The 15053-nt window shown below is 45.0% G+C and overlaps 1 protein-coding gene across 1 annotated transcript in view; it reads left to right on the forward strand.

Moving 5' to 3' along the window:
- LOC142588925 (uncharacterized) overlaps positions 1-15053 on the forward strand; it is a 103671-nt gene that overhangs the window by 56301 nt on the left and 32317 nt on the right. The window contains exons 15-21 of the mRNA XM_075700736.1: positions 111-179; positions 585-647; positions 2311-2370; positions 4524-4577; positions 5255-5338; positions 7428-7487; positions 11144-11227. Of these exons, the coding sequence (XP_075556851.1) occupies positions 111-179; positions 585-647; positions 2311-2370; positions 4524-4577; positions 5255-5338; positions 7428-7487; positions 11144-11227 (474 nt within the window). The remainder of the gene's footprint in view (positions 1-110; positions 180-584; positions 648-2310; positions 2371-4523; positions 4578-5254; positions 5339-7427; positions 7488-11143; positions 11228-15053) is intronic.

Here is a 15053-nt window from a genome sequence, read left to right on the forward strand (position 1 = left end):
CTTGTGAGATCATACGGGCTCTTCTCCACTTAGAGTCCAATCTTGCGACTAACACAATTTCGCAGCTCAAAAAATAAAAAAGTAGTAACCAGCCCTTCAACTTCTTCTAGTTTCAGGTTCTTCTGGCGGTAGTTACGGCGGTGGCAGCAGCAGCGGCGGATCAGGCTTTGGTCTGTCGGGTAAGTGAAAATTCGAACTGCTCGTAAAAGAGAGAACTTCTGGCGTACGTTAAAGGAAATGGTGAAATGCGCTCGCTTACTGGTTGTGCTAGTGAAAGTGGTTCGACTTCAAACGATCTCATAATTTATTGAGAAACTAGAGAAACAAAACTATATGAAATCAACACTGCCATATCAATGCCAAAACGGCAAACTCTACAATTTCTATAGTGCCATCCCCACAGTGTGCAAACCTGTCCCAGATATTTTTAGCTGACTAGCAAGCAAGTTCCACTTTCCAAACTCGATGTGCTTCAAGTTCACGTCGCTTTGCCTTCTGTACGTGCACAAACGTTCAGCATACGTATTTTTGCAAAGTATACAGCTTTGGCACCTTCCACTCACCATTTTATTTTTCTATTTTAGGTTCTACTATCGGTGGCTCAAGTGCAGGTGGCGGAAGACTGCCGGGATTGTCGGGTAGCTTGGGTATGCGCATCTGGTGCCAATTTATTTGTGATCAAGCATGGCGTCATTCTAGCAGCTGCAAACTGAGAAAGCACTTTCGTGGTTGAACTTATGAATAGTTTGAGGTTCAGTATCTCAAAAGGAAATCAAGCATCAATACTTATATTGAGAAAGAATAGCACAAGATATTTTATCGCTATGCAGATTGCATGTACACGCCTAACTGTGTGAATAATCGTCCTTCAACACTAATTTACCTCCCTTACTACCTCTTAAAGCATTGACCCTGCTCAACCAAAGGCTCTGGCTGTTTCATTTCTTGCTCACTAAGTCTATTGTAATATATTCTGTGCTGTACATTAGCATGCCAGAAATATCTTTCCAGCATGCAGACCCTCCTAAAAAGTTAGCAATTTTGTGACCTGCTCATGCCAATAATGATTATTATTATTATTATTATTATTATTATTATTATTATTATTATTATTATTATTATTATTATTATTATTATTATTATTATTATTATTATTATTATTATTATTATTATTATTATTATTATTTATTTGCATCCCCTTTGAAACGGGGCGAGGACAAGTTGTCGCCTAGACGGCTTGAGTTAGTTAGGCATGCTATACATGTTTTACATTCTAGCCTTTCTCTGTCCATCTCCTTAATCTTTTTTTCGCTTCCTGAAAACTTCTGTATCTTGTACCACTACCTATGCATCTAACGTATGCGGTGGTATCAGTCTCTTCTCTTCTGTTTTTCTAGAAATACTCAATATCTCTCTTCATTATCTCGACTGGTGGCCGGTTGATGCATCTGTCCACAATAAATCGAAGCGCTTTTGGAAGTTGTGCGTTAACTACGGGTCTCTCACTGGGTGAAACCCTCTCATTTAATTAGAATGTTTCAGAAGAACTTCAGGTTGACCTAGTTGGTGTTAACTGCATATCATATTTACCGCAGATAAAGACGGAGACAGCGGAATAGAGCACAAAAACGACACGGGTGGTATTAGGATGTGCTGAGCGATCTCCGGATTTCTGCTACAGCATTCATATGCCTCACCTTGTTGCGACTATTTGCTCCGGTTTGTCTTGGTCTATAGGCAATAAACCCGAGTCTCAAATGGCAAAGCACTTCCTTCTGTGTTATCGCACAGATTCTCTATTCAAATTTCTTTCTTCTAACTCTTCTAAATCTCCATGCCCCTTTTTGTTTCCATTCGTTGCATCCAATTCACTGTCTCTGTTTCCCTCCCCTTCTTTTTATTCACTCCTGGTTCACTATTTACACTTTCAATTCAGCTGTACTTGCTCGCCAACTTTCTTGACCTCTTTTTCTATGTTGTGTCCACACTTTTCAGGTGCACATACTTGTTATCTTTAGCGGCCTATTTATTTTGATCCATGCTCCTGAGTCTTTCTTCAAAACTAATTTTTCTCCGCGCTTCTCTGACTCAGACGGAAACAGGAAACCGAAACGAATTAAGGTGCACCCTTTCTACGTATAAGCAGGGACAACCGGCAGCGTATCATTTCGCCGTCCTGAAGCCATATACATTGCAGGATTCATTTTTATTTTTTTCAATCCAATTTACTTTACCGGCAATATCGACAAGCGCTAATCTGCAGGTATTCTTTACCGCACTGCCCGCGCTGAAACAAAGCCTCTTTTCCAGGATCTGGCGGCGGCATCTCGGGTGGCACCGGATCACGGCCAAGTCAGATAGGAGGTTTCGGTGAGTGCAACTGCTACCTTCTCATTATAGAATGCAGAGATCGTTAATTGTAAAGGCGCCGAGGAAACTATGTAAGGTGCGCATTTACTGGCTAAGGACGCGGGACATCAAAGGGGTACTGAGCATAAGTTTGGGTCGGACGCTAAAGACAAACAAAACATAATTTTAGACTAGTAAAGAATTTCTCGAACAGCGTATATTTCTTAACATAGCGGGAAAAAGCCTCATTCCTGAGCAATAAGAATGAATTAAGTTTACTATCTGTAATTTTGTGCTGAAACCCCAGGGGCTAATACATCAGCATCACATCACCAACTTCAGTGTATTTCCTTGTATTATGACCATTTTGGCTGAGGAAAGCTCGGCGAAACTTGCTGGTTTCAGTGTCTCGTTCCCTTGTAATGCGATATATCCTTTATCTGACGAAGATTGTTAACCAGACACCGGTTCACGCAGACTGGACTGATGGCGCACTCTTAAACAAACACCACCAATTTTAATGAATTTCCTTGTATTATGGGCTCTTGTCATAGAGCGCTTAGGGAAACTTGCTGGGTTCAGTCATCTGTTCCTTTACAATTAAAAATATTCCTCATGTGACGACAAATTTTTAATCAGACGCCGGTTCACGCAGACAAGATTGATGGTGCAACAGAATCCTTGAAACCGTTTTAAGGGATTTTAAGGTATACTGATATAAATTTTGAGTGCTTCGAGATCTCAGTGAGAATAGGTGCTCTAAAATAAGAAGAAATAAAATCAAAGACTCCACTGTGCCAACTTTCAGAAAAAACTGCGTTCTTTCCTATAGTGTCTCTCCTTTCTGCACCTAATGGTGATTGCTTCGTGCAGTACGTTAAGCATATGACTGTCTACCAACCGGCTTTCAAAACAAGTACTTCCAAAGCACTTCGTTCGCTTTTCCTTAACTTGATCAATTGCTAGGTCCTGATGACGTGGAACTCGATAACAACCATGTTGCACAAAGCATTTTGTGACTGCCTAAGGCTAACTAACCATTCTGATATTCCAAGTTCTGTGTGGAACTCCTGATGAGAATGCTGCTGGTCATCCAGGATTTTCTTTACATATGCTTCAACCTACGCAGGTTTGAATTTCAATAATTGCTTTGTCTACAATTTGCATTGTCCACTTAAGCATTTTCAGCGTGGTTTTCAATATCACCAACTAGATAATCAATCCAGGAGATACACTGCACTAAAACGCTAATGTATTTCTTTGGATTTGGGTGGTAACACAATTACTCTTTAAAGTGTCTTTGCCTGACCAGGATGTTCCCTGTCAGGCGCTCGAACATACAATATACTCAAGTGCCGCACATGCCAATGTTACCTCTTGGAAGATGGGGCGAATCCTGACGCCTGCGGCAGAAATGACGACGAGATGTGACGCCTGCGGCAGAAAGGATGTTCCACATCCGTCACCAAGGTCTGCAAGTGGGGGCGCAGACTAACACTCCCTGGGTTATACTAAGAAACATAAATACCCTAGAAAGCATCGCACGCGAAATGCGAAGGTTGTGGGTTCGGTCCCCACCTGCGGCAAGTTATTTTTTCATCCACTTTTATTTCCATTAATTTATCGTTTCTTTATTTCATTCATTAAGCACAAGTAATTTCCCCTATGTTGTCCTTGGTGTCACTGTTTGTTGGCTTCTTATGAGGGAAAGTTGTGTATTTTGTACCAGGAGGAGGGCTCGCTCATTGTGGATTATTCATCTCGCTTTTTCTGTCAAGCTTCAATGCAGTCGGCGTCATGAAAGCGCCAATAAGGGATGTGCATTGGAGGAGAACTTCTCGTTCTTTTTTCTGATTGGCTGACATTACCAAAATCTTTAGGTGGTGTGCGCGGAGGTGGTGACATCGAGTAGAAGTACTCTTACAAATATGTTGTCTAATTTCGTTCTTCTTAATGCTCATACGTTTTCCAGTGTGTGCGCGCGTGTGTGTGTGTTTGTGTATCTATGTGCATTTGCGTGTGTCTGCATATATGTGTGTGCGTGCGTTTGTATTGGTGTTTGTGTGCCTGTGTGTGTGTTTGTGTGTGTTTCTGTATGTATGTGTGTGCGTGTATGTGTTCGTATTTGTGTTTGTGTGCGTATTTGTTCATTCGTCGCCTTTTTCTTATTTCAGGTGGCTCCGGTGGTAGCCTTGGCGGATCGGGATCAATTGTGACGGGAGGTTCTAGTGAGTACTGCTCCATCATTCAACCCTACAAAAACAAGATGCCCGGCTTTGAATATTGAAACATTGCTCTACAACGCAAATAAAAAGTAATAAACTGAAAATAACTAAGATACTACAGCTTGAAAAGCACTTACCGCAAAGCAAATGATTCTTTCTATTATCGTTAACCCGTCTAACCGCAGTATGTCATCACGACTCAATCTTTATATAATGTATAAAAAAAGAAAAAAAGTCGACACGCTTGTACAAACATCCCAAAGTTGATTAAAATAAAATTGGGACATTAGACGTGTCGAACCGACAATCTGATGACGGGACAGGCCATAATGGTAGACTCCGGTATGATTTTGACAGCCTGGGATTTTCAACCTGCACAAAATTTAAGTACACCAGCGTTTTGCTACCGGCTCCCATTTAAATGCCACAGCCGAGGTCTGGACCGAACCTGTGACCTCGGCTTAAGCAGCACAACGCTATTGCTATTATGCTACCATGACAGATCCGCACATCTAATACATTCGTTGTCCACGCAGCACTTCCTATGACTTCAAGTTAAAGCAAAATTCAGGAAGGTATTTGCAATATTTCGGCTCAGTGGGCGCACGTTATCTTTACGAAGAAATATTTTGTTAGTGGAACAACGGCCTGAACTTCTGATTTTGTCCTTTCTTTTCTAGGTGCTGGCGGTGGTTATGGCTTGAGTGGCGGTTCAGGAGCTTCTGGTGGCGCTGCCTTTGGTGGAAGCGGTGGATCAGCAGGTGGTATGTAGGGGGGCCGGGAGAATGGTACCGCTTATTTCTTTACGAAAAGTAACGTTGCAGACGCGAGAATGCTTCAGTATTTCGAACAACTCTTATATTAGTAATGCAAGTGAAAACTGCCGCTCCGGAATGAATAAGAGCACCGCTCCCATAAGACGCAGAAAAGCAAAGTACGCTTAGCTTACTAATTTTCAGCCTCCTCGCTCGGCGTATGCACCTGAAGCAGAACCAGCAACACGATATTGATGAGCCACCACTTCATCGGTGACGCGAGGATAAAGTATGCAGCCCCCGTACGAGCAGAAGAACACGCTCGTCGCCTGACTGAGTTATCCTAACGCCATCCTAACGATTGCTCTGCCGTCATCAACAATAATGCCAGCGTTCATGGTCGGGCTGCTTCACACAATAAATCTGGTGACTCCTCACCACTCTGCCGCCACAAAATTTAACCGCCGCATAACCCGCTTTTCTTTATTCCGAATGTGATGATGTCACTCCTTAGATTAGCTCGTCACGCGCCTTTGTCTCACATACGCACCGACTTGTTCCATTCCACATGACGCCTTCCGCAAGCACGCACTCTGTATCTTCTATTTGTGACACCATTGATTAATTCTTCCGGGACTCACCGGCTTCTCGCAAAGGTCATTTAAGACAATAACTAAGACTGTATTTCACGGATGCATGATCCGCCTGAAACAGTCATAGTAAAACTGCAACGTAGATATATTCTGCCCAGATTTGCCTCGCTATAGAGCATTGATGACGCCTTACATGGCACATCTAGGGCTGCAAGACTCCTCTTGACCAACCAATGAAAGTTATTCGAATAATTCTTGCATCTTTAAGCCATAGTATGCATGTGCACTGGCTGGCCTAGTATAGGTTTGCTTTTAAAATCTGCCCAGTGGCGGGATACAAAGCGCGATCTCCCACCGCAATACCCGGATGTTCTACTCATAGGCTAAAGACGAATGTATGTAGCAAACGAGTAATTTCTTCATCTTTTCATTCTTTCCGGACTATTAGGGCCTTAAGACGATCAACGCGAGCATCATGTCGTACGCGAATAATTTTCTTGTAAAAACAAGAACACGCCCATTTTCTCCATGCTACCCTAAAGGCAGCTAGTGCTTTTAGATGATATGTAACAATGCCCAGCCTTCATGATCAGACCGTGTTGTAATGCAACAGGCTGTAAGGTTTCTTCGTCGGAGTGGAATGAATCAGTCTTCGTGCCTTCGCTGTGGAGCTACTCTCATTGTAGTCTTCATCGTCGTTATCTTGCCATCGCCTTGACATTCATGTCCCACGCAGAAAACTACCGTGCACAATTGCTCGCCTTCAAAGAAAACGTTGCGCCATCTACTAACGCTTTACGGAACTCCAAGCCACGGTTATATAGCAGTGTACCTACAGAGCGCTTAAAAATATAGCTTTTTTGTGATTTTTCGGTTCTTCCGGTGGCACTTACGGCGGCATTGTTGGTGAATCAACTGGTAGGTCATGGGTTCCTTCTGGTAAGAGTAACTATTATCTATTTACGAAAACGAGTATTACTGTAATAATAGAATAGATAATGCTTGAAAACTTGAAGTTGCACTCCTAATGAAAATGAAACCTGGCACGCTGAAAGTAACTAAAAGAATTATTTCATAAGTCGACACTCAAACACATTTGATAAATCAGTACTTTTTCTGCGAAGGGTGGACAGGTCAATTGCTCTCCAACTTTCTTGACCTCTTTTTCTATGTTGTGTCCACACTTTTCAGGTGCACATACTTGTTATCTTTAGCGGACCATTTATTTTGATCCATGCTCCTGAGTCTTTCTTCAAAACTAATTTTTCTCCGCGCTTCTCTGACTCAGACGGAAACAGGAACCCGGGACGAATTAAGGTGCACCCTTTCTACGTATAAGCAGGGACAACCGGCAGCGTATCATTTCGCCGTCCTGAAGCCATATACGTTGCAGGATTCATTTTTATTTTTTCAATCCAATTTACTTTACCGGCAATATCGACAAGCGCTAATCTGCAGGTATTCTTTACCGCACTGCCCGCGCTGAAACAAAGCCTCTTTTCCAGGATCTGGCGGCGGCATTTCGGGCGGCTTCGGATCACTGCCAAGTCAGACAGGTGGTTTCGGTGAGTGCAACTGCTACCTTCTCATTATAGAAAGCACAGATCACTAATTTTAAAGGCACCCCGGAAACTTTGTAAAGTGCGCATTTACGGTCAAAGGACGCGGGACATCATAGGGGTACTGAGCATAAGTTTGTGTGGGACGCTAAAGACAGAAAAAGTTTTAGACTAGAAAGTATTTCCTCCAATGGCGTATCTTCATTAATTTAGCGGGAAAAAGGCTCATTACTGAGCAATAAAAATGCATTAAGTTTACTGCCTGTAATTTTGTGCTGAAACCCCAGGGGCAACTACATCAGGATGACATCACCAACTTCAACGTATTTCCTTGTGATATGGTCACTTTGGCAAAGGAAAGCTTGGTGAAACTTGCTGGGTTCAGTAACTCGTTCCTTTATGATGCAAAATATTCTTTATCAGACTACAACTTGTTAACCAGACGCCGGTTCACGCAGACAGGACTGGTGGCGCACTCTTAAACAAATGTACACCCTTTGGGGTGTATAATTGCCACATAACAATAATCATAATCCGTGTTGCTTGCATTTCCTTTCTTGAGAACGCAGCGCCTTCTACTTTCCGGCCGAGAAACGCCCTGTCATGCTGATAACGCGCATGCCGAGATTGCAGAGTTTAAAAAAGGAAATGCCGGAAGGAAAGATGGCAGTTATTGTTGCGTGGCAAGACACGACCCAAAGGGTGTAAATTGGTTTCAGTCTGTAACAAAATTCTTGAAATCGTTTTAGGGATATTTAAAGTCCTACTGCTTTTAATTTTCACCGCTTCAACATGTCCGCGGGAACAGATGCTCTGAAGTTACATGCAATAAAATCAAAGCACTCCCTTATCCCTAGCTTGATCAACTGGTAGGTCATGATGATGGGGAGTTCGTTATACAGTCGTTTTGAACAAAACATTTTGTGACTGGTAAAATCAAACCATTTTTAGATTCCAATTTCTATGTGAAACACGGGATGAGAACGGCGCTGGCAACCCAGCAATATGTTTACGCATGCTTCAGCATAAGAATGGTTGAATTTGAATAGTTCCTTTGTTCAAATTTTGCGATGTCCTCTTAAACATTTTCAGCGTTTTCTCCAATGTCAGCAACGACAGATTCAATCGCGGAGATACACTACACTAAAAACGCTGATGTATTTCTTCTGATTTGGGTGGTGACACAACTACCCTTTAATATGTATTTACATAGCCAGGATGTTCCCTGTCAACCGCATAAATAGACAATCTACGTAAGTGTCGTACATGGCAAGGGTACCTATCGGAAGATGGGGATAATCAGCGCAAATGCCTTTCATGCTTGAAAAAAATCTGGAGTTTTAAGTGGCGAAATCACGCTATTATTGCAGGTTTCCAGACAACATTTCACCACCTCGGGTTCCTTAACTTCCGCCTAAATTAGGCACTCGGCTACTTATAGTCCGCCTCACCAACATCTTGCAGTGAAGCGAATACGAAAGTTTGTTCCAGCCAATGAGTAACAAGAGAGAGCTGTATGAAGCGAACAAACACTGACACGAAGGACAACATAGGGGAGATTACTTGTGCTTAATAAATAAATGTGGGTTCGGTTCCCACCTGTGGCAAGTTGTCTTTTCATCCACTTTCATTTCCATTAATTTATCGTGTCTTTTTTCACTTATTAAGCACAGGTAATTTCCCCTATGTTGTCCTTGGTGTCAGTGTTTGTTGGCTTCGTATGATATGACTAATAATTAAAAAATCGGGCCCCTCGCTTAATCCCCTTCCTTCTCGTTTATTACATAATGAGGGTCTCGAATGCGGCAACATTGATGCCTTCAGGTAGCAAGTGTAGGTCTAATGACCAGTTGCCTTCATCCAAAAAGATCACGTACTCGTGAAGCCTGAGCCAGAGCGCATGCTCCACATCCACCGCCAAGGTCTGTGAGTCGTAGCGCTGGCTAACGCTCGCAGGGTTACTTCTATTAGTAACACATAAATATCCCAGAAAGTGGATGGGAAAACGGCGGCGAGGTAGCTCAATTGGTAGAGCATCGCAAGCGAAATGCCAAGGTTGTGGGTTCGGTCCCCACCTGCGGCAAGTTGTTTTTCATCCACTTTCATTTCCATTACTTTATCGATTCTTATTTTCATTTATTAAGCACAAGTAATTTCCCCTATGTTGTCCTTGGTGTCAGTGTTTGTTAGTTTCGTATGATATGACTAATAAAAAAAAATCGGACCCCTCGGTTCATGCTCTTCCTTCTCATTTGAGAGAGGGCTGTGTATTTAATAAAGGAAGCAGGGCTCACCCTTTGTAAATTCTTGATACCTCCCCTACCGTCACGCTTCAATGCCGTCAGCGTCGCAAAGACGCCAATAAGAGATGTGCAGTAGAGAAGCGCTTCTGCTTTTTTTTTCGTTGGCTGGTGCTACCAAAATCTTTCACTAACCTGCGTGTGTGTGTGTGCGTGTGCGTGTGCGTGTGCGTGCGTGCGTGCGTGCGTGCGTGTGTGTGCGTGCGTGCGTGTGTGTGTGTGTGTGTGTGTGTGTGTGTGTGTGTGTGTGTGTGTGTGTGTGTGTGTGTGTGTGTGTGTGTGTGTGTGTGTGTGTGTGTGTGTGTGTGTGTGTGTGTGTGTGTGTGTGTGTGTGTGTGTGTGTGTGTGTGTGTTAGGTGGCTCCGGTGATAGCCTTGGCGGATCGGGGACAGTTCTAACCGGAGGCTCTAGTGAGTACTGCTCTATCATGCAAGCTTAGAAAAACAACATCGGCTGTTGTTATCGAAACATTACATTGGAACGTGAATCAAAATTATGGGAAATTAGGTCCTATAGCTTAAAAATGAGTAAACTCAAAGCAATTTCTTCTCTCCATATTAGTAAACCCGTCGAACGGCAGTATGTCGTCGCGACTCAGTCGGCATATAACGTCTCAAAAATGAAACATCTGACATCTATTGAAAATAAATTTGTGGTTTTAGACATGCGAGACTCACAATATTATGACTGGGCACACCATAATTGGAGACCCGGATTGATTTTGACCAGCTGGAATTTTCAACGTGCACCTACATTTAAGTGCATGAGCGTTTTGCATCTCGGTCCCGTTCAAATGGCACCGCCTATGTCTGGATCGAACCAGCAACTTAGGATTAAGCACGTATACGTCATAGCCATTATGCTACCATGGCAGATCAGCACCTATTGTTATCGATGCACGGCTCAAAAAACATGATAACGCGATAAAAACACGATAAAAACACGATAACGCCTAAAAAAAGAGTACACGTTTGTACAAACATCTCGAAACTTTTGAAAATAAATTTGGGATTTTAGACATGTCAAACTCACAATCCTATAACGCGGCACACCGTAATGGGAGACCGTAATTGATTTTGACCACCTGGAATTTTCAACGTGCTCCTAAATTAAATACACGAGCGTTTTGCATCTGGGTCCCGCAACCTCGGATTATGCATCGCAACGTCATAGTCATTATGCTACCACGGAGGATCAGCACCTATTATTATTGATGCACGGCTCTTATAACTTCAACATAAAACATATTTCTGCAAGTTATTTGCAACATTTATGCTCCCTCAGTACGCACTATATTTACGAAGAAATATTTTGTTAGTACAACAAGCGGCTGAACTTATGATTCTGTCTTTTCTTCTTTAGATACTCACGGTGGTCATGGCGTGGGCGGCGGTTCAGGAGTTTCTGGTGGTGGTTCCCTTGGTGGAATCGGTGGATCAGCAGGTGGTATGTAGGGTGGCTGGGATAACGGCACCTCCTATTTCTCTACGAAACATAACGTCATGACCGCGAGAATGTTTTAGTATTTCAATTAACTCGTGCATTAGTAATCCAAATGGAAGCTGCCGCTCAGAAATGAATAGGAGCACTGTTTTCATAAGACGCAGAAAAAGAAAGTACACAGCTTAATCACTTTCAGCCTCCTCACTCGGCGTATGTCCCTGAAGGTAGTCGGTGGCCCCGACGATTCAGTTGTTGACGTCGGAAAGAGTCTCAATAAATCCATCGCGACCTACCTGCTGAAACTGTCGGCAAGTAGGCTCGAACGGCTGTAGTGAACCCGATGGCGTTGAAGGTGGTGTCTTGTCTCGCTGGCAGTCACGACATGTGTTGACGTAGCGGGCGACGTCGGTGGTCAGGTGCGGCGAATAGTATTTCTCTTTCTAGAATATGTCAGACCAGTTCGAAGTCAGCACTCTGTTCCTTTACCTGGCCGGCTCGGCTTGTTTCTTTCTTTCTACGTTGCGCTGTACCAGTGTTAGCATGCAATACCAACACGCCCAATCCTCAACCCTAGTCACCATTCTTTTCGTATTGCAAGCGTACGGGAAAAACCAAGGTGGCCGTCTGTGTGATCGTCGTGCAGGGCATGTAAGACTTCTGGCCGGAGTGCTGCTGCTACAACAAGAAGGTAGTTTGCGCGGACTGGGGAAAGTTCCTTTTTACGAGGACGTCGCTCCCCAAGCAAAACGAAGACAGTCCACGACGAAATGCCCTAAGGACAATGTAGGTCTTGCCTTCCAAGTAGTCTCCAAGGCTTCGTAACTCCGTGTCAACTCATTGATGCTCGGCGTTATGCAGTTATTGTTCCTAGGAAGGCGTCGTCGTCCAGTTCGTCTTCCGATAGTGGGTCAATAGGGGCGCACGACTGGCAGTCGGCGTCAAAGTGCTCCCTGTCTGACTTATAAACCACGGTGATGTTGAATTCCAGGAGTCTGAGACTCCATCGTGCCAAGCGACTTGAAGGATCATTCAAGTCTGGCAGGCAACACAAGGCGTGGTGGTCGCTTACCACTTTGAAGTGCCTGCCGTATATATAAGGCCGAAACTTCGCTGTAGCCCAAATGATCGCAAGGCAATCTTTCTCGGTCGTGTAATAATTCTCTTCTGTTTTTGATAGTAACCGGCTAGTGTAAGCTATGGCGCTTTCAACTACCTCCTTTCTTTGATCTAGCACGGCAACCAGGCCTATGCTGCTTGCGTCGGTGTGTATTTCAATCTCAGCGTCTTCGTCGAAATGTGAAAGCACCGGCGGTGACTGCAGCCGTCGCTTCAGTTCCTCAAATGCGTCCAGTTCCTCAAATGCCAATTTAAAGCCAACGTCAGCTTTTCTCAGATAGCAATGGCGGCTGTCGTCTGCAGGTCGGGACGGACTCCAGACCTGTTGATGACGTGTCCTAGAAACAGAAGTTCGTAAGCGACACGACACTTTTCCGGCTTGAGGGTGAGTCCAAATGACTCGATCGCCTGTATTCCTATCTGAAGCCGCCTCAGCTGATCTACGAAATTCGTGGCGAAGACTACTGTGTCATCCAAGTAGACGACACAAGTCTCCAACTTTAGTTCTGCCAAGACTGTGTCCGTCACGCGTTGGAATATTGCAGGCGCAGAGTCAAGTCCGAATGGCATCACCTTGAAATCGAAGAGGCTGTCAGGCGTGATAAACGCGTTCTTCTCTCGATCCCTTTCCTCGACTTCAACTAGCCCTTGTTGATGTGCTTCAACTCTTGGCTGGAATTTGTCAGCATGACTTTCGTTTTTTTTCCGTGCAGTCAAGCCACACCGATTGCGACACAAATTTCAGGGTTGAGCAGTAGATGTTGGTCACCCTCTATGAAGCCTTCTACGTATGTGGGTGTTTCGCTGCCGATGGAAATGAAAATGCTGAAGCGAGGCGGGATGCTGACCTGATCTTCGAGCACAATCAAGGCATGGTGACTACTAGAGCTCTCGGGCGGGAACGCTTGGTATTCGGATAGCGTTATAGACTTGGACTTCAGGTCGATGATTGCGCCGTGTTTGTTCAGGAAGTCCATGCCGATAATGAGGTCTCGTGAACACTGTTGGAGGATAACGAAAGTGACAAGGTAGGTCCGGTCATGAACAGTAATTTTTGCCGTGCTAGTTCCAGTCGACGTTATTAGCTGTCCTCCATCAGCCCAAATTTTAGGGCGTTCGCACGCAATCTCAACTTTCCTCAACTGGGCGGCGATGGGTACACTCATGACGGAGTAGTCTGCCCTTGTGTCGACTAAAACGGTGACTGCGTGGCGGTCGAGAAGCACATCGAGGTCGGTGGGTCCTTGTCGTACGTTGCAGTTTTGCCTTGGCGTCGGATCATGTTTGCGTCATGTTTACCTGTGGCTGGAACGCCGCGTCTTCAGCTCTTGTTCCCTCGGCGTATCCTTGGCTTCCAGGCTTCGTCGGGATGTGGCGTCTCAGGCATCTGTCGTCAAGATAGTCGTGTCGGTGGCTTTGTCGGCGGCGGAAGATCGTCAGTTCGATGAGCAGCAACGCACCTGCATCGGTAGCTGCTTTTAGTTTTCCGGATATGGGCTTACGGACCGGCCCAAGGCTGGGCCAGTTTATGGTCGGCAGTGCAGTGACAAGTAGTGGCCTGGTGACGGCGAATAGGACGGTCGTCGAGGGCTCCGCTCAGTGGCTGCGATGTAGTCGGCGACCTCACGTGGTTGTTAACTTTGCATCAGATGCGATGCGTTAACGACGAATCCTCGTAGGCCTGTTTTACTGTATAGGCAGTGGCTGTACACAAGGCGAACATTTCTCCACAGTGATAACAGAGCGGGCGGTGGTCGGGAGCATGCCAAAACGTCGCACACCTGCTTGGCGACTGGTTGGCGTGCTGGCGGCTGTGGTGGTTGACGTTGAACTGCTCGTTACGGGGCCCTGGCGCGGGCACGGCGGGATAACGTGGTGACGTGCTGCGGCGGCGTAGGTCATCGCTTCAGGCGTGGTTTCTGGTAATTCTGGATTCACTTCGTGAACTGGCAATGACCGCTGCATTTCTTCTCGCATGACGTCGGCGATCGAGACAACCTGAGGCTCCGACGTTGGAAACATCCTCTGTAGCTCCCCACGCACAATAGCTCGGATGGTCTAGCGCGTGTGTTCGGTGCCAAGTGCTTGGACTTCGTATTTCGGTCTGGTCAATTGGCGATCTTATTGTGTCGTGCGCATTTCCAGCGTCTTATCTGTGGCCGTGGCTTCAGATAAAAATTCCGCGATGGTCCTCGGTGGGTTGCGCATTAGTACAGCGAATAGGTCTTGACTAACAGACCTCACCAAGAAAAATACTTTTTTTTTCTTCTGGCATATCAGGGTCAGCTAGATGAAACAGGCGAGTCATCTCTTCGGTGAAGATGGAGATGTTTTCGTTAGATAGCTGTGTTCGACGTTCTAGAAGGACTTCAGGCCTTCCTCTCCGTACCATGTTCGTAAAGGCCTGCAGAAAGCTACTGCTGAACAGGTCCCATGACGTTAAGTTTCACTCTCGATTCCCAAACCATGTCCGACGGGAGGCATGCAACGAGAAATAAACATAGCGCAGCTTGTCCTAGCAATTCCAATTGTTGAATTTCGCGATTGTTTCGTAGGTCTAAAGCCGGGTTTCTGGCTCTTCACTCGATGATCCACAGAAGGTCGTGTGGCTGCCGTGGCTGTTGCAGCACGATGGGGGACGTTAGAATAGCCATTGGCAATGTCGAGTTGACCACAATCTTCTTGGTCATCTCAGGTTGGAGGCTGTGCTCCA

The sequence above is a fragment of the Dermacentor variabilis genome, chromosome 7 (assembly GCF_050947875.1).
Source record: "Dermacentor variabilis isolate Ectoservices chromosome 7, ASM5094787v1, whole genome shotgun sequence".
In the NCBI taxonomy this organism is placed as follows: domain Eukaryota; kingdom Metazoa; phylum Arthropoda; class Arachnida; order Ixodida; family Ixodidae; genus Dermacentor; species Dermacentor variabilis.